This window comes from Rhinoderma darwinii, unplaced genomic scaffold, assembly GCF_050947455.1.
Source record: "Rhinoderma darwinii isolate aRhiDar2 unplaced genomic scaffold, aRhiDar2.hap1 Scaffold_662, whole genome shotgun sequence".
Taxonomy (NCBI): domain Eukaryota; kingdom Metazoa; phylum Chordata; class Amphibia; order Anura; family Rhinodermatidae; genus Rhinoderma; species Rhinoderma darwinii.
In genome coordinates, this window is record NW_027464219.1 from 156,868 (window position 1) to 180,275 (window position 23,408).

At 45.3% G+C, this 23,408-nt stretch overlaps 1 protein-coding gene across 1 annotated transcript; it reads left to right on the top strand.

Moving 5' to 3' along the window:
• The first annotated feature begins 4,507 nt into the window (after window positions 1–4,507).
• LOC142728052 (interleukin-12 subunit beta-like) lies at window positions 4,508–21,422 on the top strand. The gene is made up of 7 exons (XM_075849084.1): window positions 4,508–4,589; window positions 8,774–8,998; window positions 11,799–11,913; window positions 11,999–12,189; window positions 16,885–17,018; window positions 20,136–20,262; window positions 21,151–21,422. Exons 1-7 carry the CDS (start codon window positions 4,508–4,510, stop codon window positions 21,159–21,161), a joined length of 885 nt encoding a protein of 294 aa, XP_075705199.1. The 3' UTR covers window positions 21,162–21,422.
• Window positions 21,423–23,408: the final 1,986 nt, after the last annotated feature.

The window sequence follows — 23,408 nt, forward strand, 5'->3', positions numbered from 1 at the left end:
TTTGATTCTTGGATCTGCTCATCTGTCGACCTGAGACAAATTAAACTTTCTTCTTCTTTTTGTTCTTCTATTTTTTTCCCTCTCCTCCAGATGGGGGTCCGGGAGGCGCGAGGGGTTTCGGGTGAAATATATATGGTCAACACCCAGCGTGAAAAGTTTCCCCCCTCCCATATACTAATGTGCCACAAACAGGAAGTTAATATCACCAACCATTCCCATTTTATTTAGGTGTATCCATATAAATGGCCCACCCTGCTGATAGAACAGATAGTAATAATGAACGGAGAGAACGTAACACGTCGCTCCCTAAATCAATAAATCTTTCTTCTCCATGGCTGGTCCACAGGTCAGTGCCCCATAACGTTTCTCTTCTCTTATAAATGTTCCATCCCTTTAATCCTATAATCCAGACAGATTACATGGAGGAAAGTCCTCGGGTCCCTGCAGAAGGGGCCACATAGTATTCCAAGGAGGCTCTAGAAAAGGTGACAAAGAGGTCAATATGGAGTTTACAATATTCTGTCCAATGACCGGACATCGCTTTCACCTCCGCTGCCGCCATGATCCGGGAGGTTGCGATTCACGGGACTTTTCTGTTTATTTCAGGGACAATGACTTTCTGCAAAGTGATTTCCATTATCCAGAGAGCCGCTGATTGCAGAAGTCTTCACCCCCGGCAGGCGCCTCCGCTGCTCCAGCCCTCCTGCTGTCTTGATTTCGGAGCTGGCGCTTCTCTTGCGGACTGCAGCAGGTTTCCTCCAGGGTTTTCCTATTTCTTGCCCAGTGCAGGACATGGTGACATGCGGCATGAGCTGTGAAACGTACGAGCAAAAATGGGACAAGGTGCGGCTCGCCCGGACAGGTTGTGGACAACACCCTCATCATTGTATAGAATTGTGGGAGCAGAACCGGGTGCACGGGGCGCGTTGTGGTACTACATCCTTCTCCACCAGTCCTCAACAGCAATGTCACTGCCTCTGGACTGAATCAAAATGTCTCTTCCGTGTATTGAGGCGACGCTCAGTACTGGCGGCTTCTATCTGACGTATGGTCGGGGTCCGCCGGCGCTATTGTTGTTCCTCTATTGATAATCACCACATCCGCCGGATCCGCTTGTAGCGCGACGCTTCTCGTCTTTGGTGTAACCCGCAGAAAATGACACTGTCAGGTCTCCGGAGAGCAGCGTCACGGTCAGGTCTCCGGAGAGCAGCGTCACGGTCAGGTCTCCAGAGAGCAGCGTCACGGTCAGGTCTCCAGAGAGCAGCGTCACGTCAGGTCTCAGGAGAGCAGCGTCACGGTCAGGTCTCCGGAGAGCAGCGTCACGGTCAGGTCTCCGGAGAGCAGCGTCACGGTCAGGTCTCCGGAGAGCAGCGTCACGGTCAGGTCTCCGGAGAGCAGCGTTCCTCTATTGATAATCACCACATCCGCCGGATCCGCTTGTAGCGCGACGCTTCTCGTCTTTGGTGTAACCCGCAGAAAATGACACTGTCAGGTCTCCGGAGAGCAGCGTCACGGTCAGGTCTCCGGAGAGCAGCGTCACGGTCAGGTCTCCAGAGAGCAGCGTCACGTCAGGTCTCAGGAGAGCAGCGTCACGGTCAGGTCTCCGGAGAGCAGCGTCACGGTCAGGTCTCCGGAGAGCAGCGTCACGGTCAGGTCTCCGGAGAGCAGCGTCACGGTCAGGTCTCCGGAGAGCAGCGTCACGGTCAGGTCTCCGGAGAGCAGCGTCACGGTCAGGTCTCCGGAGGGCAGCGTCACGGACAGGTCTCCGGAGAGCAGCGTCACGGTCAGGTCTCCGGAGAGCAGCGTCACGGTCAGGTCTCCGGAGAGCAGCGTCACGGTCAGGTCTCCGGAGAGCAGCGTCACGGTCAGGTCTCCGGAGAGCAGCGTCACGGTCAGGTCTCCGGAGAGCAGCGTCACGGTCAGGTCTCCGGAGAGCAGCGTCACGGTCAGGTCTCCGGAGAGCAGCGTCACGGTCAGGTCTCCGGAGAGCAGCGTCACGGTCAGGTTTCCGCAGCACAGATGACGTACGGCCTGGGCTGAGGCTACACACCCCGGTACCTCCATAATGTGACGGTGACTGATCCCGCCGGTGTCTCATGTGGGGGCTACTGGGGATTTTGGTGACTTCTTCTCCTTATCAGAAGGATCTGTGGTTAGATAACCCGGGTGCAAACATTCCCCACTGAGATAAATTTAGTGTTCCTCTTTCTCGCCAGCTGCGGGTGACTCTTATCTCCCGGCCGCCCTCATTGGGACACCACAGACCCTCAGTGACCCCAAAATAAAAAGACCTCAGTGTCAAGACTCGCTCATCACAAAGAACAGAGGGGAAGGTAAGAAGAAAGAGCTCAACTACACCATGACAAGTACAATATGGACACTACTACACCATGTGGTGTAGTGGAGACATACGTGTTATATCTGGTGTAGTGGAGACATATGTGTTATATGTGGTGTAGTGGAGACATATGTGTTATATGTGGTGTAGTGGAGACATACGTGTTATATGTGGTGTAGTGGAGACATACGTGTTATATTTGGTGTAGTGGGGACATACGTGTTGTATGTGGTGTAGTGGAGACATACGTGTTATATGTAGTGTAGTGGAGACATACGTGTTATATGTGGTGTAGTGGAGACATACGTGTTGTATGTAGTGTAGTGGAGACATACGTGTTGTATGTGGTGTAGTGGAGACATACGTGTTATATGTAGTGTAGTGGAGACATACGTATTATATGTGGTGTAGGGAGACATACATGTTGTATGTGGTGTAGTGGAGACATACGTGTTGTATGTGGTGTAGTGGAGACATACGTGTTATATGTAGTGTAGTGAAGACATACGTGTTGTATGTGGTGTAGTGGAGACATACGTGTTATATTTGGTGTAGTGGGACATACATCTTATATGTAGTGTAGTGGAGACATACGTGTTGTATGTGGTGTAGTGGAGACATACGTGTTATATGTAGTGTAGTGGGGACATACGTGTTGTATGTGGTGTAGTGGAGACATACGTGTTATATGTGGTGTAGTGGAGACATACGTGTTGTATGTAGTGTAGTGGAGACATACGTGTTATATGTGGTGTAGTGGAGACATACGTGTTATATGTAGTGTAGTGAAGACATACGTGTTGTATGTGGTGTAGTGGAGACATACGAGTTATATGTAGTGTAGTGGGGACATACGTGTTGTATGTGGTGTAGTGGAGACATACGTGTGATATGTGGTGTAGTGGAGACATACGTGTTATATGTGGTGTAGTGGAGACATACGTGTTGTATGTGGTGTAGTGGAGACATACGTGTTATATGTAGTGTAGTGAAGACATACGTGTTGTATGTGGTGTAGTGGAGACATACGTGTTATATTTGGTGTAGTGGGACATACATCTTATATGTAGTGTAGTGGAGACATACGTGTTGTATGTGGTGTAGTGGAGACATACGTGTTATATGTAGTGTAGTGGAGACATACGTATTATATGTGGTGTAGGGAGACATACATGTTGTATGTGGTGTAGTGGAGACATACGTGTTGTATGTGGTGTAGTGGAGACATACGTGTTATATGTAGTGTAGTGAAGACATACGTGTTGTATGTGGTGTAGTGGAGACATACGTGTTATATTTGGTGTAGTGGGACATACATCTTATATGTAGTGTAGTGGAGACATACGTGTTGTATGTGGTGTAGTGGAGACATACGTGTTATATGTAGTGTAGTGGAGACATACGTATTATATGTGGTGTAGGGAGACATACATGTTGTATGTGGTGTAGTGGAGACATACGTGTTGTATGTGGTGTAGTGGAGACATACGTGTTATATGTAGTGTAGTGGGGACATACGTGTTGTATGTGGTGTAGTGGAGACATACGTGTTATATGTGGTGTAGTGGAGACATACGTGTTATATGTAGTGTAGTGGAGACATACGTGTTGTATGTGGTGTAGTGGAGACATACGTGTTATATGTGGTGTAGTGGAGACATACGTGTTGTATGTGGTGTAGTGGAGACATACGTGTTATATGTAGTGTAGTGGAGACATACGTGTTATATGTAGTGTAGTGGAGACATACGTGTTGTATGTGGTGTAGTGGAGACATACGTGTTATATGTGGTGTAGTGGAGACATACGTGTTGTATGTGGTGTAGTGGAGACATACGTGTTATATGTGGTGTAGTGGAGACATACGTGTTATATTTGGTGTAGTGGAGACATACATGTTATATGTGGTGTAGTGGAGACATACATGATATATGTGGTGTAGTGGAGACATACGTGTTGTATGTGATGTAGTGGAGACATACGTGTTATATATGGTGTACTGGAGATATACGTGTTGTATGTGGTGTAGTGGAGAGGAGACATACATGTTATATGTGGTGTAGTGGGGACATATGTGTTATATGTGGTGTAGTGGAGATATACGTGTTGTATGTGGTGTGATTTTCACATGTGTGGTGTACATACTTTCGGATCCCCTTTGTCTTTCAGATGTCTTTCCTGCTTTCTCTTGCTGTTTTGGTTTTGGGATTCCACAATCTTCTGTCCCTTCCGGATTCCTGGCCCCAGCGCTGTGAGTAGCTAAGAAATCTGTCACTGATATAATGGCTCTATAGTCACCGGTCACTGATATAATGGCTCTATAGTCACCGGTCACTGATATAATGGTTCTATAGTCACCGGTCACTGATATAATGGTTCTATAGTCACCGGTCACTGATATAATGGTTCTAGAGTCACTGATGTAATGGTTCTATAGTCACCGGTCACTGATATAACGTTTCTATAGTCGCCAGTCACTGATATAATGGTTCTATAGTCACCGGTCAAAGATATAGTGGTTCTATAGTCACCAGTCACTGATATAATTGTTCTATAGTCACGGTCACTGATATAATGGCTCTATAGTCACCGGTCACTGATATAATGGATCGATAGACACCGGTCACTGATATAATGGTTCTAGAGTCACCGGTCATTGATATAATGGCTCTATAGTCACCGGTCACTGAAATAATGGTTCTGTAGTCACCGTTCACTGATATAATGGCTCTATAGCAACTGGTCACTGATATAATGTTTCTATAGTCACCGATCACTGATATAATGGTTATATAGTCTCCGGTCACTGATATAATGGTTTTATTGTCATCGGTGCACTGATCTAATAGTTCTATAGTTACCGGTCACTGATATCATGGTTCTATAGTCACCGGTCACTGATATAATGGTTCTATAGTCACTGATATAATGGTTCTATAGTCACCAGTCACTGATATAATGGTTCTATAGTCACCGATCACTGATATAATGGTTATATAGTCTCCGGTCACTGATATAATGGTTCTATAGTCATCGGTCACTGATCTAATGGTTCTTTAGTCATCGGTCACAGATATAATAGTTCTATAGTCACTGGTCATTGATATAATGCTTCTATAGTCACCGGTCACTGATATAATGGTTCTATAGTCACCGATCTTTGATATACTGGTTCTATAGTCACGAGTCACTGATATAATGGCTTTATAGTCCCTGATCACTGATATAATGGTTCTTTAGTCACAGTTCACTGATATAATGGTTCTATAGTCACTGGTCACTGATATAATTGTTCTATAGTCACCGGTCACTGATATAATGGTTCTATAGTCACCGGTCACTGATATAATAGTTCTGTAGTCACCGGTCACTGAAATAATGGTTCTATAGTCACCGGTCATTGATATAATGGCTCTATAGTCAACAGACACTGATATAATGGTTCTATAGTCACCGGTCATTGATATAATGGTTCTATAGTCACCGGTCACTGATATAATGGTTCTATAGTCACCGGTCACTGATATAATGGTTCTGTAGTCACCGGTAATTGATATAATGGCTCTATAGTCACCGCTCACTGATATAATGGTTCTATAGTTACCGGTCATTGATATAATGGTTCTATAGTCACCGTTCACTGATATAATGGTTCTGTAGTCACCGGTAATTGATATAATGGCTCTATAGTCACCGCTCACTGATATAATGGTTCTATAGTTACCGGTCACTGATATAATGGTTCTATAGTCACCGGTCACTGATATAGTGGTTCTATAGTCACCGGCCACTGATATACTGGTTCTATAGTCACCGGTCACTGATATAATGGTTCTATAGTCACCGGTCACTGATATAATGGTTCTATAGCCACCGCTAATTGATATAATTGTTCTATAGTCACCGGTTATTGATATCATGGTTCTGTTGTCACCGGTCACTTATATAATGGTTCTATAGTCAACGGTCACTGATATAATGGTTCTATAGTCACCGGTCACTGATATAATGGTTCTATAGTCACCGGTCACTAATATAATGGTTCTATAGTTACCGGTTACTGATATACTGGTTTTATAATCACCGGTCACTGCTATATTGGTTCTATAGTCACCGGTCACTGCTATACTGGTTCTATAGTCACCGGTCACTGATATAATGGTTCTATAGTCACCGGTCATTGATATAATGGTTCTATAGTCACCGGTCATTGATATAATGGTTCTATAGTCACCGGTCATTGATATAATGGTTCTATAGTCACCGGTTACTGATATAATGGTTCTATAGTCACTGATATAATGGTTCTATAGCCACCGCTAATTTATATAATTGTTCTATAGTCACCGGTTATTGATATCATGGTTCTGTTGTCACCGGTCACTGATGTAATGGTTCTGTAGTCACCGGTCACTGATATAATGGTTCTATAGTCAACGGTCACTGATATAATGGTTCTACAGTCACCGGTCACTGATTTAATGGTTCTATAGTCACCCGTCACTGATATAATGGTTCTACAGTCACCGGTCACTGATTTAATGGTTCTATAGTCACCCGTCACTGATTTAATGGTTCTATAGTCACCGGTCACTGATATAATGGTTCTATAGTCACCGTTCATTGATCTACTGGTTCTATAGTCACCGGTCACTGACAGAATTGTTCTATAGTCACCGGTCACAGATATAATGCTTCTGTAGTCATTGATATAATGGTTCTATAGTCACCGGTCACTGATATAATGGTTCTATAGTCACCGGTCACTGATATAATTGTTCTATAGTCACTAGTCACTGATATAATGGTTCTAGAGTCACTGATATAATGGTTCTATAGTCACCGGTCACTGATATAATGGTTCTAGAGTCACTGATATAATAGTTCTATAGTCACCGGTCACTGATATAATGGTTCTACAGTCACCGGTCACTGATTTAATGGTTCTATAGTCACCCGTCACTGATATAATGGTTCTACAGTCACCCGTCACTGATTTAATGGTTCTATAGTCACCCGTCACTGATATAATGGTTCTTTAGTCACCCGTCACTGATATAATAGTTCTATAGTCACCGGTCACTGATATAATGGTTCTACAGTCACCGGTCACTGATTTAATGGTTCTATAGTCACCCGTCACTGATATAATGGTTCTACAGTCACCCGTCACTGATTTAATGGTTCTATAGTCACTAGTCACTGATATAATGGTTCTAGAGTCACTGATATAATGGTTCTATAGTCACCGGTCACTGATATAATGGTTCTAGAGTCACTGATATAATGGTTCTATAGTCACCCGTCACTGATATAATAGTTCTGTAGTCACCCGTCACTGATATAATGGTTCTACAGTCACCGGTCACTGATATAATGGTTCTATAGTCACCGGTCACTGATATAATGGTTCTATAGTCACCGGTCACTGATATAATGGTTCTATAGTCACTGTTCATTGATCTACTGGTTCTATAGTCACCGGTCACTGACATAATTGTTCTATAGTCACCGGTCATTGATATAATGCTTCTGTAGTCACTGATATAATTGTTCTATAGTCACCGGTCACTGATATAATTGTTCTATAGTCACCGGTCACTGAATTAATTGTTCTATAGTCACCGGTTACTGATATAATTGTTCTATAGTCACCAGTCACTGATATAATGGTTTTGTCACACTGAAAGGTTTCTGATTTTTAAACAGGATTTAATATTAGACAATAGGGCCCACCTCCACCAGCTCATCCACCATGACCTCCACCACCACCATGAGTGACTGTTGTATGATGGTGTTACTGGGGAATACTGGAATTACAGTAGACATAATGGGACATTCTCCTCACGGCTCATGGATCTTCCAGGGGTTTATTACAGATGTGAGCTGAGCATTGATGTTCCTCTCATAGCGCAGTGATCTCTTCCAGACCACCACCATGTGTGACTGGTGTATGTTGGTGTTACTGGTGAATGTTAGATCTACACCAGACATAAGACACAATGTGGGGTGTGTTGCCCATAGAGCTCCACTTCTGAGCCCTCCATCCATAGAAGATTCTCCCCACAGCTCAGTGATTTTCTAGGGGTATATTACAGATGTGAGCTGAGAATTGACGTACCCCTAGTAGAGCAGTGATCTCCTCCAGACCACCACCATGTGTGACTGTTGTATGATGGAGTTATTGGAGAATACTGGATTACACCAGACATAATGGGACCTGTATTTATTTACAGATGTGAGCTGAGCATTGATGTTCCTCTTGTAGAGCAGTGATCTCCTCCACACGACCACCATGTGTGACTGTTGTAAGATGGAGTTACTGGAGACCACTGGATTTCCAGCAGACATAATGGGACCTGTGTGCTCATGAGACGTATGTAAGAATGACCAGTGAGAATTATGTCATAAGAAGGTCTCATTTCTCCCATCTAGACCATCCTGCCGGATTGAGAGGGGAGCACATCGTCAAGTGTGAACTAGAAGCTAAGAAAATATTCTGGAATTTTCCACGTGCAAGTAATATCTGTGTGAGAGGCTCGACACAACGGAAGTCACTCCACCTGCACCTCCTGAGTCACCGTTGCACCGGGCTCTACACCTGCATTAATGCCGACAACAACAGCCAAAATTACTCGGAGTACTTACTGATAAAGGAAGGTAATAAAGACCGTTTATGCCATTTTATAAATCTTTCCCGCATTTGGATAGAACTTGGTTGTCACATGACTTTCTGGGGAGTCTGACAACTATTTGTAGCATGGGAAATTCAGAGTCAGAAATCTGTGGCCATAAGAGCCACGAGTTTCTACAATATAACTGTAACAGTGACTGCAAGGGGAACAGATCTTTACACTGTGTGGGGGAAGGGTCACTATCACTATGGGGAACGGGAGGAGTCGTACATGATGAGTTCTCCTTTAAATATACACACTTGGCTATTATAGTCTTATTATTACCGGGTCATTCACACACTGGACCAGACATCACAACTGACAAATCGGCCTAGTTCTGCCCCTCTACAGTTCTAGACTCAACACTAGCCACCCTTCAGGAATCTGGGAAATGTGGATGACAGTCGCTGTGGGTGCTGTAATTGGCGGTCACCCAGTACTTCATAGGACGTTCTCCTCTATAGGGATGAGTAGTTCTGGATTGTGTCCACTCTTGATATGTCCTCTTCATAGGACATTCTCCTCTATAGGGATGAGTAGTTCTGGATTGTGTCCACTCTTGATATGTCCTCTTCATAGGACGTTCTCCTCTATAGGGATGAGTAGTTCTGGATTGTGTCCACTCTTGAGATGTCCTCTGCATAGGACATTCCCATCTATAGGGATCTGAGTAGTTATGGATTGTGTCCACTCTTGAGATGTCCTCTGCATAGGACATTCTCCTCTATAGGGATGAGTAGTTCTGGATTGTGTCCACTCTTGATATGTCCTCTTCATAGGACGTTCTCCTCTATAGGGATGAGTAGTTCTGGATTGTGTCCACTCTTGATATGTCCTCTTCATAGGACGTTCTCCTCTATAGGGATGAGTAGTTCTGGATTGTGTCCACTCTTGAGATGTCCTCTGCATAGGACATTCCCATCTATAGGGATCTGAGAAGTTATGGATTGTGTCCACTCTTGAGATGTCCTCTGCATAGGACATTCCCATCTATAGGGATCTGAGTAGTTATGGATTGTGTCCACTCTTGAGATGTCCTCTGCATAGGACATTCTCCTCTATAGGGATGAGTAGTTCTGGATTGTGTCCACTCTTGATATGTCCTCTTCATAGGACGTTCTCCTCTATAGGGATGAGTAGTTCTGGATTGTGTCCACTCTTGATATGTCCTCTTCATAGGACGTTCTCCTCTATAGGGATGAGTAGTTCTGGATTGTGTCCACTCTTGAGATGTCCTCTGCATAGGACATTCCCATCTATAGGGATCTGAGTAGTTATGGATTGTGTCCACTCTTGAGATGTCCTCTGCATAGGACATTCCCATCTATAGGGATCTGAGTAGTTATGGATTGTGTCCACTCTTGAGATGTCCTCTGCATAGGACATTCTCCTCTATAGGGATGAGTAGTTCTGGATTGTGTCCACTCTTGATATGTCCTCTTCATAGGACGTTCTCCTCTATAGGGATCTGAGTTCGGGATTGTGTCCACTCTTGAGATGTCCTCTTCATAGGACGTTCTCCTCTATAGGGATGAGTAGTTCTGGATTGTGTCCACTCTTGAGATGTCCTCTTCATAGGACGTTCTCCTCTATAGGGATGAGTAGTTCTGGATTGTGTCCACTCTTGATATGTCCTCTTCATAGGACGTTCTCCTCTATAGGGATGAGTAGTTCTGGATTGTGTCCACTCTTGATATGTCCTCTTCATAGGACGTTCTCCTCTATAGGGATGAGTAGTTCTGGATTGTGTCCACTCTTGAGATGTCCTCTGCATAGGACATTCCCATCTATAGGGATCTGAGAAGTTATGGATTGTGTCCACTCTTGAGATGTCCTCTGCATAGGACATTCCCATCTATAGGGATCTGAGTAGTTATGGATTGTGTCCACTCTTGAGATGTCCTCTGCATAGGACATTCTCCTCTATAGGGATGAGTAGTTCTGGATTGTGTCCACTCTTGATATGTCCTCTTCATAGGACGTTCTCCTCTATAGGGATGAGTAGTTCTGGATTGTGTCCACTCTTGATATGTCCTCTTCATAGGACGTTCTCCTCTATAGGGATGAGTAGTTCTGGATTGTGTCCACTCTTGAGATGTCCTCTGCATAGGACATTCCCATCTATAGGGATCTGAGTAGTTATGGATTGTGTCCACTCTTGAGATGTCCTCTGCATAGGACATTCCCATCTATAGGGATCTGAGTAGTTATGGATTGTGTCCACTCTTGAGATGTCCTCTGCATAGGACATTCTCCTCTATAGGGATGAGTAGTTCTGGATTGTGTCCACTCTTGATATGTCCTCTTCATAGGACGTTCTCCTCTATAGGGATCTGAGTTCGGGATTGTGTCCACTCTTGAGATGTCCTCTTCATAGGACGTTCTCCTCTATAGGGATGAGTAGTTCTGGATTGTGTCCACTCTTGAGATGTCCTCTTCATAGGACGTTCTCCTCTATAGGGATGAGTAGTTCGGGATTGTGTCCACTCTTGAGATGTCCTCTTCATAGGACGTTCTCCTCTATAGGGATGAGTAGTTCTGGATTGTGTCCACTCTTGAGATGTCCTCTTCATAGGACGTTCTCCTCTATAGGGATGAGTAGTTCGGGATTGTGTCCACTCTTGAGATGTCCTCTTCATAGGACGTTCTCCTCTATAGGGATGAGTAGTTCTGGATTGTGTCCACTCTTGAGATGTCCTCTTCATAGGACGTTCTCCTCTATAGGGATGCGTAGTTCTGGATTGTGTCCACTCTTGTGATGTCTTCTTCTGTGATTGTACCCTCAGGACACAATTCCTTGTCCTTGTCCTGCACTATGGATTCATACACGTGCCCCGTTCTTCACTGTTCCCTGACTGAAGATGTCTTCCGCCCAGGCCTAGTCAGAGTGAAGTCCTACAGGTGAGGGCTCCTTGCTGGTGACCATGTCCCTGGAACCTATGAATGACCCTCACAAGGCACACACATTACCTGCTTTCTCCTTCAGCTCCAGGATCGACCAAGAGTGGAAGGAAATGAAAATCCCACAGGACGGGAATCTGCCCTTTATGTTCAATATTCCTCTCCCTGATTTCTGTCCTTTTGAGGAGCCGGTGGCTTTAATTCATGTGTCTGTTGAGGTCATGTCGAGAAGTGAATACTTGAGTGAAAACAAATCCTTCTATATAAGAGATATTGGTGAGTTACTGTCCAGATTCTCTGTAGATTCAACATATTCCAAGACTAATCCTAACTCTGATCTAACACATTAACCCTAACACTAAACCCCACCTTGATCCTAACATTAATCCTAACCCTGATCCTAACACACTAATCCTAACCCTAATCCTAACCCTGACTAAAAAACAACAATTGTCACTAATCCTAACCTTGACCACCTAATCCTAACTCTGATCCTAACCCTGACCCTAACACTAATCCTAACCCTGATCCTAACACACTAATCATAACCCTGATCCTAACACTAATCCTAATCAACTAATACTAAATCACTAATCCTAACCCTGACCACCTAATACCAACTCCCTAATCCTAATCCACTAATCCTAACCCTAACACAAATCCAAACCGTGACCAACTAATACTAAATCACTAATCCTAACCCTGGCCCTAACACTAATCCTAACCCTGACCACACTAATTCTAACCCTGATCCTATACGAACACCAATTGTCACTAATCCTAACTTTGACCACCCAATCCTAACTCTGATCCTAACCGTGACCCTGACCACCTAATACCAACTCACTAATCCTAACCCACTAATCCTAACACTAATCCTAACCTTGCTCCTAACACAAATCCAAACCATGAGCAACTAATCCTAATGCTAATCCTAACCCTAAATCACTAATCCTAACCCTGGCCCTAACACTAATCCTAACCCTGACCACACTAATTCTAACCCTGATCCTATACGAACACCAATTGTCACTAATCCTAACTTTGACCACCCAATCCTAACTCTGATCCTAACCGTGACCCTGACCACCTAATACCAACTCACTAATCCTAACCCACTAATCCTAACACTAATCCTAACCTTGCTCCTAACACAAATCCAAACCATGAGCAACTAATCCTAACACTAATCCTAACCCTGATCCTAACCCTAATCCTAACACACTAATCCTAACACTAAACCTAACATTGATCCCAACACTAATTCTAATCCTAACCCTGACTAACTAACACCAATTGTCACTAATCCTAACCTTAACCACCTAATCCTAACTCTGATCCTAACCCTGATCCTAACACTAATACTAACCCTGACCAACTAATACTAAATCACTAATCCTAACCCTGACCACCTAATACCAATTAACTAATCCTAACCCTAATCCTAACCTTGACCAACTAACACTAAATCACTAATCCTAGCCCTGATCCTAACCCTAATACTAACTCTAAACCCTAACACACTAATCCTAACTTTATTTTTGACCCTTTTCTATAATCCCAATCCACTAACCCTGATCTTAACCCTAGAACCTGAATAAGTGAATGTCTAATCATTGATAACTGGAACAAAGGGAGAGGAATCTGTTCTATAGTGTTCACCACACAGAGGGGATGACGGAAGTAAAAACTAGGATGTATACAGGCCTCTAATCATGCTTAGCCGCTCCCTGTGCAAAAGGGAAGCAAACAGAGAAAAAAACAGAAGTTGTAAATAGATAAAGCACTGGAGGATGCAGAATAAATTCTGAAAGAAAGATAATTATCTACCACTAGCCAACAATATTTAAGCCTTTTATAAGACGTGTTATTCTAGAAGGTCAGAAATCTTGGCGGGAGGAGAGAGGTTGTGAAATGAAAGGCCCAATGTTCTCAAAATACCAGAGCACAGGAGAAGTCCTGGAGATGATTTGGAGAAGTTGTGGTGATGGAGGAGGACAGTTATATGTTATTAGGAGATTGGTAAGAGTGGTGGAGAGTGTGGAGGTCATTATGTGTATCACTACTAGAGTACAGGAGCAGCACAGGAGAAGTCCTGGAGATGAGGTGGAGAAGTTGTGATGAAGGAGGAGGACAGTTATATGTTATTAGGAGATTGGTAAGAGTGGTGGAGAGTGTGGAGGTCATTATGTGTATCACTACTAGAGTACAGGTGCAGCACAGGAGAAGTCCTGGAGATGAGGTGGAGAAGTTGTGATGATGGAGGAGGACAGTTATATGTTATTAGGAGATTGGTAAGAGTGGTGGAGAGTGTGGTGGTCATTATGTGTATCACTACTAGAGTACAGGAGCAGCACAGAAGTCCTGGAGATGAGGTGGAGAAGTTGTGATGAAGGAGGAGGACAGTTATATGTTATTAGGAGATTGGTAAGAGTGGTGGAGAGTGTGGAGGTCATTATGTGTATCACTACCAGAGCACAGGTGCAGCACAGGAGAAGTCCTGGAGATGAGGTGGAGAAGTTGTGATGATGGAGGACAGTTATATGTTATTAGGAGATTGGTAAGAGTGGTGGAGAGTGTGGAGGTCATTATGTGTATCACTACCAGAGTCCAGGTGCAGCACAGGAGAAGTCCTGGAGATGAGGTGGAGAAGTTGTGATGATGGAGGAGGATAGTTATATGTTATTAGGAGATTGGTAAGAGTGGTGGAGAGTGTGGAGGTCATTATGTGTATCACTACCAGAGCACAGGTGCAGCACAGGAGAAGTCCTGGAGATGAGGTGGAGAAGTTGTGATGGAGGAGGACAGTTATATGTTATTAGGAGATTGGTAAGAGTGGTGGAGAGTGTGGAGGTCATTATGTGTATCACTACTAGAGTACAGGTGCAGCACAGGAGAAGTCCTGGAGATGAGGTGGAGAAGTTGTGGTGATGTGATGGAGGATAGTTATATGTTATTAGGAGATTGGTAAGAGTGGTGGAGAGAGTGGAGGTCATTATGTGTATCACTACCAGAGTACAGGAGCAGCACAGGAGAAGTCCTGGAGATGAGGTGGAGAAGTTGTGATGATGGAGGAGGATAGTTATATGTTATTAGGAGATTGGTAAGAGTGGTGGACAGTGTGGAGGTCATTATGTGTATCACTACTAGAGTACAGGTGCAGCACAGGAGAAGTCCTGGAGATGAGGTGGAGAAGTTGTGATGATGGAGGAGGATAGTTATATGTTATTAGGAGATTGGTAAGAGTGGTGGAGAGTGTGGAGGTCATTATGTGTATCACTACTAGAGTAGAGGAGCAGCACAGGAGAAGTCCTGGAGATGAGGTGCAGAAGTTGTGATGATGGAGGACAGTTATATGTTATTAGGAGATTGGTAAGAGTGGTGGAGAGTGTGGAGGTCATTATGTGTATCACTACTAGAGTACAGGAGAAGTCCTGGAGATGAGGTGGAGAAGTTGTGGTGATGGAGGAGGATAGTTATATGTTATTAGGAGATTGGTAAGAGTGGTGGAGAGTGTGGAGGTCATTATGTGTATCACTACTAGAGTACAGGTGCAGCACAGGAGAAGTCCTGGAGATGAGGTGAAGTTGTGATGATGGAGGAGGACAGTTATATGTTATTAGGAGATTGGAGGTCATTATGTGTCACTACTGTGTTCGGGATTAGGTAGAATGGCTGAATATCAAACTATATCATATGCACTAGTGGTCCAAGATATAGATATGGCCACAGGGCATCAACCATTAATCCATTCATTGTAGTCCATTAGGGTTATGTCATCATTGCTTGTACACGTTGAGAATATCTTCTTTATGATGAAATTTTTGGGAGATACCATAGGAACGGTTAGAGAACTAGGAACCACCTTTAGAGTGAAGAAGTCGGGGGCTGGTGAGATTGAAGCCTGGTCATCTCAGGAGATTGAAGAGGATATCTGCTTAATTCTAGAATATCAAGGCTTTCTGTCAGTTTAGGCTGAGGTGGTCTTAACACCTAGCATGGGACACCTCCTCCTTCATAGACCCCACCAGTACCAATCATCCCTTCTATGAGAAACGTTTAAATTAAAAATAAATAAATAAATAACTTCTGACCATCATCAGGCTGCAAAGTCCTGACACATGGTGCGGATCTCACCTGCATTGGTGCTTTAGCTTTTGGAAGAAAAGAAGGTTTATAACCTAAGTGAAGAGATGGGGGAGGGGGAAGGTAAATCAATGGATTCAGTATAAAGGGAATAATGAATGGGGATGGAATAAACCTGAGACAGAGATGGATGAATGTCATGTGGGGGGGGGGGGGGTAGTGAGAACGTGGAGAAGATAGTAATGTAGACGGTGGAGACAGGCAGGGAACTATGATGCCAGGGATTATTCTGCTTCCTATAAGCCTCTGTAAATACATCTCCAGAGCTGCATTCACCATTCTGCAGCTTCAGATCTGAAATCTCCCAGCATTCTCTGCTTGTTCAGTGTCTGCACATAACTTGCTCTAGGGATTTACATTCTGGAAGGGTCATGTTCATGCCAGGCACTGTACAATCATCTGATGTAGGAAAAACCTCAGACTCCCCCTGCATTATAGGAGCTCGGCTAAGCTGTTAGGGGATGTCTATCCACAAGCTTGCTGACTGTTTCCAACAGCAGCCAGCAGAATTGTGAGTGCAGATTCACCAATGGGTGAGTTTATCATTTTGTAACGGTATTTGCTTGTTTAAAGCCGGACCTCTTATAGTTTGAGCCGCATAGAAACGAAACAAACCTGCGAACAGCTCATCTATAGCAGGTACGGTCTGGTGTGAACTGGGTCACTGTCTGAGAAAGGGAAGGGTCATAGTAGACCGATGGTGGGCAGAGGTCAGTGTCCATTATGTAGGGGTTGGGAAGATGCACCCCACAGTCTCAGACTTCATGAATATTCTTCTCTTCCCTGCTGTAAGCTGAACACTGTTACTGGTTTATGATCTTCTAGTGGTGCCCAGGGCTCCGGAAAACGTGACGGTCACCACAGAGCAGATCATCTGGTCAAACCCATCATGGACACGTCATCTGTCCTTCTTTCCCCTGCTCTTCCAGATCCGGGTCGAATATCGCAACAGCACCATTGTGAGTATTTATGTAATGACCTCAAACTGAAGCCATTGAGACCATGTTCTTCCATCTGTTCTGGAATAATTCTTCCTCCAAGGCATGGAAACCTTTTATTGGTATGAGAAGACTTCTGAGGAACTGTCCACGCCTGACCCATAAAGTCCTTACATCTTCCATTATGAGAAGCTCGGTGTCCTCCGACATTACAGCTTGTTGATTCTGTCTTGGGTAGAGAGGTTAGATAGACACGTTTTGGCCCACAGTTATCTTGTGTATGACTGGCTCCGGAGTTTTAAACTTTCTTAGAAGAGGACATCACTAGAACCCATCAGTCTCTGAGTTTTGGCAGCATTTTCCTTCCAGTGGCTTATGGTGTAGAGTCTCCATATCTCAGGGAGATCACTTCATATCAAAGATGTAAGAGATCATGTGGAGCTCTGATTCTCTCCTGAGACAGTCCCCTGCATGATCAGACCCATGTAAGAATGTGACTGCTCAGCTACTGTACAATGACAGAGATGTCTAGGCTTGGATTCATGCTCTGCCCTAATCCTCAAAACTGTGATGTGCAACAAATAATAATGAAACCAGGAAGAAAAGGGTTAAAGGGGTTGCTCACCATAGCAACTTATCACCTACCCACAGAATAGGAGAGAAGTGTTTGATCGCTGGGGGTTGATTAGTTCTCTATGGCTCTCATGGAGATAGCCGGTGACAGTGCTCGGGACCCCCGTTCTTGTGATTGGTGGAAATCCAGGCGGTGGATCCCCAGCGATCAAACACTTACCTTGTTATGGTGGGACAATCCCTTCAAGGGCCTTTTCTAGGGGTGATAATCACCCGACCAATTGTTCATACCTGATCGTTGCCTTGTGTAAACATGTTAAGCAATCGCATGATGAACGGCAATTTTCTCGATCACCATTGATCGCACCTTTTACGTTGACATACAAATCATCATCTGTCAGCAGCACATCTCATAAACAGGGCATGTGCGGCCAACAATGATGTATAAACGATAATCCCAATGACCGACGGTAATAAAGAACGTACGATACTCGCAACATATGAATGTGGAAATAAGCGCAGACGGACTTGCTATATCGTCGATCAGAGCTCCTTATGGCCAATTTATCTGCCCGCTTAAAAGGACCCTTGCACAGGAAAGCTTACTAGTTACCCTGGGACCACCAGCTCTTCACAAAAAATTCTGATGGTCCCACATTATAGTCATTACCCCAAGTTCTTGAAACGCTCCCAGCACACGCGAGCTACCAAGATCATCTGTTTAACTAGTCTTGTTGGAAAGAAAAAAAAAATAGGCAACTCATCTGGTTCCCAATCTTTCCCTGTTTCCCGATCTTTTCCTGTTTCCCGATCTACCCCTGGTTCTCGATCCTCCCCTGGTTGCCGATCCTCCCCTGGTTGCCGATCTTCCCCTGGTTGCCGATCCTCCCCTGGTTTCCGATCTTCCCCTGGTTGCCGATCTTCCCCTGGTTGCCGATCTTCCCCTGGTTGCCGATCTTCCCCTGGTTGCCGATCTTCTCCTGGTTCCCGATCTTCCCCTGGTTGCCGATCTTCCCCTAGTTCCTGATCTTCCCCTGGTTCCCGATCTTCCCTGGTTTCCGATATTCCCCTGGTTGCCGATCTTCCCCTGGATGTCGATCTTTCTTCCTCTGGTTGCCGATCTTTCTTCCTCTGGTTGCCGATCTTTCTTCTCCTGGTTCCCGATCTTCCCCTGGGTGCCGATCTTCCCCTGGTTGCCGATCTTCCCCTGGTTGCCGATCTTCCCCTAGTTCCTGATCTTCCCCTGGTTCTCGATCTTCCCCTGGTTCCCGATCTTCCCTGGTTCCCGATCTTCCCTAGTTCCCGATCTTCCCCTGGTTGCCGATCTTCCCCTGGTTCTTGGTCCTCCCCTGGTTGCCGATATTCCCCTGGTTGCCGATCTTCCCCTGGTTGTCGATCTTTCTTCCTCTGGTTGCCGATCTTTCTTCTCCTGGTTCCCGATCTTCCCCTGGGTGCCGATCTTCCCCTGGTTGCCGATCTTCTCCTCGTTGCCGATCTTCTCCTGGTTGCCGATATTCCCCTGGTTGCCGATCTTCCACTGGTTGTCGCTCTTTCTTCCTCTGGTTGCCGATCTTCCCCTGGTTGCCGATCTTCCCCTGGTTCACGATCTTCCCCTGGTTGCTGATCTTCCCCTGGTTGTCGATCTTTCTTCCTCTGGTTGCCGATCTTTCTTCTCCTGGTTCCCGATCTTCCCCTGGTTGCCGATCTTACCCTGGCTGCCGATCTTCTCCTAGTTGCCGATCTTCTCCTGGTTGCCGATATTTCCCTGGTTGCCGATCTTCCACTGGTTGTCGCTCTTCTTCCTCTGGTTGCCGATCTTCCCCTGGTTGCCGATCTTCCCCTGGTTCCCGATCTTCCCCTGGTTGCTGATCTTCCCCTGGTTGTCGATCTTTCTTCCTCTGGTTGCCGATCTTTCTTCTCCTGGTTCCCGATCTTCCCCTGGTTGCCGATCTTACCCTGGCTGCCGATCTTCTCCTGGTTTCCGATCTTCCACTGGTTGTCGCTCTTCTTCCTCTGGTTGCCGATCTTTCTTCTCCTGGTTCACGATCTTCCCCTGGTTGCCGATCCTCCCCTGGTTGCCGATCCTCCCCTGGTTCCCGATCTTCCCCTGGTTGCCGATCTTCCCCTGGTTCTCGGTCCTCCCCTGGTTCCTGATCTTCCCCTGGTTCTCTATCTTTCCCTTGTTCCCGATCTTTCCCTGGTTGCTGATCCTCCCCTGGTTGACGATCTTCCCCTTGTTGCCGATATTCCCCTGGTTGCCGATCCTCCCCTTGTTCCCGATCTTCCCCTGGTTGCCGATCTTCCCCTGGTTGCCGATCCTCCCCTGGTTGCCGATTCTCCCCTGGTTCCCGATCTTCCCCTGGTTCCTGATCTTACCCTGGTTCCCGATCTTTCCCTGGTTCCCGATCTTTCTCTGGTTCCCGATCTTTTCCTGGTTCCAGATCTTTGCCAGGTTCCGGCTTTTCATAAGAGTAGGGTGATTCTTGTGCAGGAGAATGCTGAGATTAGAGAAGTGGTATCTGATGTTCCCTATATACATTCTGAAATAATATCTTGACGTTCCAGGTGATAAAGACCACAGAGGAGCAGAATTATAATGTGAGGGATGTCAGGACATTCAGTGTACGCTGCAGAGACCTCTATTACCCTTCAGCATGGAGCTCCTGGACCCCAACACTGAAGATCTGTCCGGGTAAGAATGCTTTTATATCCTTGGTATTCTAAATGACTATAAAAGAAAAATATATTTTGTTATTCCTCACGCCACCGAGCATGTCTGCTGTGACTGGCCGGAGTGGGATTGGCGAGTGGAAGCATGTCTGACTATTGGCCATCCACCTCCTCTTTGACAGTCAACTTACTCCATTTCCTCCTATGATGTGTCCACAGCAACAATTCTCTTCTCGACACCCCCAGGTTCTGCGTATCAGCAAAGTAGTTATCAAGTGTTAGAAGGCAGGGTACAATATGACTGCTGATGGACCATAGCAACTACTCCCATGGAGCATGATATGGCAGCACCTCACATTATTGGAACAGACCACCGTGAGCTCTGCTCAATATCTGCCCCTTGCTGTGGTTTGTCACAGTTAAGCTGACCCAGAGGGATGAGTCTGGACACAATACATGGACTGTACTACATTCTCTGATGAGTCTGGACACATTAGGCAAGTCTTCATAAGACAAGGGTTATCTCAGCAATTGCCAGTAGTTCTCTGAAGCCTCGGTAGGACAGTCTGATCCCAGGAGGCAGCATTGTCCATGTCCGCTACAAATCCAGAGCTTTTGTAAATATCTTCTTGGGGCCTTGGGTCATACACAGGGACGACATACTTTATGGGGAGTTACACCACCAATAAAATGATAGATCCAATCACAGAAGCAGCCGGCCCCTGCTGTAGACCCTTTACTGTGGCCAGATGGGGTACGGGGCAGATCTGCTCCCCAGACCGTGATCCAGGCCTGGCCCGGCACGACTCTATGGTGTACGATGTTGGAACGATGCAGGTTCTCTCTCGTCTTTGACATTCCCACTTGTTTGTATTTTTGATATTTGACCCATTTTCCCGTTTTCTTGCAGTCGGCTGCTGATCCACGAGCCACGTGGAGATGGACGGATTCTGATTGGCTTAGAAAACACTATTGAATTACTATACGGATGTCTGATATTTAGGGCAGGGGTTTTATTATGTGGTGACATCTGACTGTGTGACACAATGACGGGAATGATATTATTTATCTGACTTTCTCGGGTTATACTATTTGGGTTGACATTTATTTCTGTACTTTTTATGATATTTTTCTTGATTATTTATCTGTTCTTCCTTAGACCTGGTGCATTATGGACCTTCTCATGAGTTTATACTGCAGCCGATCCCTTTGGATTATTTTGGGGTTTTCAGACCATGTTGGTTTTTAATTGTTTGTGAAATAATTTATAAAATAAATCGGACATTACGATCATGATCCAGGGCGTGCACATTTTTCATTCGTTGAGATTTAGGCAGTTCCCATTTTTTTGCTGCACCGCACGTCAGTATAAGGTCTTATTAAGACGAACGTAGAATATGTCTGTGTGACGGCTGTTAAAACAATGGCCGTCACACGGACGCATGTCGTTCAATGGGGCCGTTCAGTGTCGTTGCTTCATCAGACCGTGTGCAGACTCAAGTCTATGGGGATCCGTGGAAAACGTCATGTTCTTCACGTCCGAGTTTCCCCACGCTATCCGGTCTTACATTCAGCGGTGCCGTTCATATATCTTTATATCCTTGTATGACCTCTTGACTTTTACCAGTTCTCGGTCCCGAAGGTCCTTGTTCTTGTGTGTAATCGTTTCCTGTGATGACGCAGAACATCTCGGTGTCTCATATCTTTTATATGTGGCCCTGGTCATCTCATTGCTATAGGGTGAACCTTGTTATGGCCGCTACTTCTCCAGCATCGTGTACGGTGCGGTTGTAAAGTCCATGGAGTCCACAGTGTCATTATTAGACCAGCACACGCCACATAGACCCAAAATGCCAGAAAAACATCTAAGGACACCATGGAACGGAGGATCCCGTGTTTCCAAGAAAAAATGTGTTACCCGAGAAAAGGTTCAAATAGGAGCAATAACGTGTGCGTGTGGCCCCTCCGAAGCCGTGCCGGTGGAGATACGCGGGGGTCTCGGGTCCACTCTGCCCTCAGGACCCGGTCTTTAATTCCCCCAGCATGGTGGGGGGTCACATCTTTTCCTATCTCGCACACTGTCTTTATTTATGTGCATTGTCTGTGTTTTCTATGTTTGACCTTACATGCACATTTCTCCGGGGGTCCTTTCTTTTAAGTGACATTTCTCCTGTTTAAATTCTAATAGGGCAATAGTGGGGGTCCCGTCGGCATTTATTCAGGCCAGGGACATGTTCTCTCCCTTTTGACTTCTGCGCATTGTTTGTTCTTCTTCATGTATATTGTAATAAAGTAACGTCAATCGTTTTGGATGTGCGACTCCTGTAGCCTTCGTCTTTCCTCTTGTTTTCGTATAAAGTGTATATAGAACATTGCCGTATAATGTGCGTATAAGTGTTAACAGGTCTGGGGTCCAGTGGGCAGCGATACAATTCACATTAAGGGTATGTGCACACACACTAATTACGTCTGTAAAGGACGGACGTATTTCGGCCGGAAGACCCGGACCGAACACAGTGCAGGGAGCCGGGCTCCTAGCATCATACTTATGTCCGATGCTAGGAGTCCCTGCCTCGCTGCAGGACAACTGTCTCGTACTGAAAACATGATTACAGTACGGGACAGTAGTTCCACGGAGAGGCAGGGACTCCTAGCATCGTACATAACTATGATGCTAGGAGCCCGGCTCCCTGCACTGTGTTCGGTCCGGTACTTGCGGCCGAAATACATCCGTCAATTACGGACGTAATTAGTGTGTGTGCACATACCCTAATAGTCAGCAGCAGTTTTAGTAATTGTACATAGAGGAGCTGGAATAAGAACTGGCCATGATTGAATCAGTGCAGAGTAACCGGAGGTGCGGAGTCTAAGGAGTCCCCTGAACCCCTGCGAGGGGGATATAGACCGCGCTATTAAATCCACCAAAAAATGAAAACCTTACGAAATGGAGACAAATGAAAACCTATTGCAATGGAAACATTACCATTGAAATCGGCGGTAATGAATACGGAAGCTATGGTTTCCGTTTGGTTTGCGTTCACGGGTTCCCCTGACAGAAAAGGTCTAACGGGAGCCTCAATGGAAACCCGAGGCAGGTGTGAACGCACGCTTACTATATAAATAATGCCGTCACTTCAGAAGGCGATGAGCAGGGAACTGATCACTGAT

Bases quoted from the DNA above. Each gene is read 5' to 3' on its own strand.
- LOC142728052 (XM_075849084.1), top strand. From the start codon at position 4,508: ATGTCTTTCCTGCTTTCTCTTGCTGTTTTGGTTTTGGGATTCCACAAT. The intron at 8,999-11,798 runs GTAATAAAGACC...TTGTACCCTCAG, and splicing joins GTACTTACTGATAAAGGAAG to GACACAATTCCTTGTCCTTG. The intron at 17,019-20,135 runs GTGAGTATTTAT...TTGACGTTCCAG, and splicing joins AATATCGCAACAGCACCATT to GTGATAAAGACCACAGAGGA.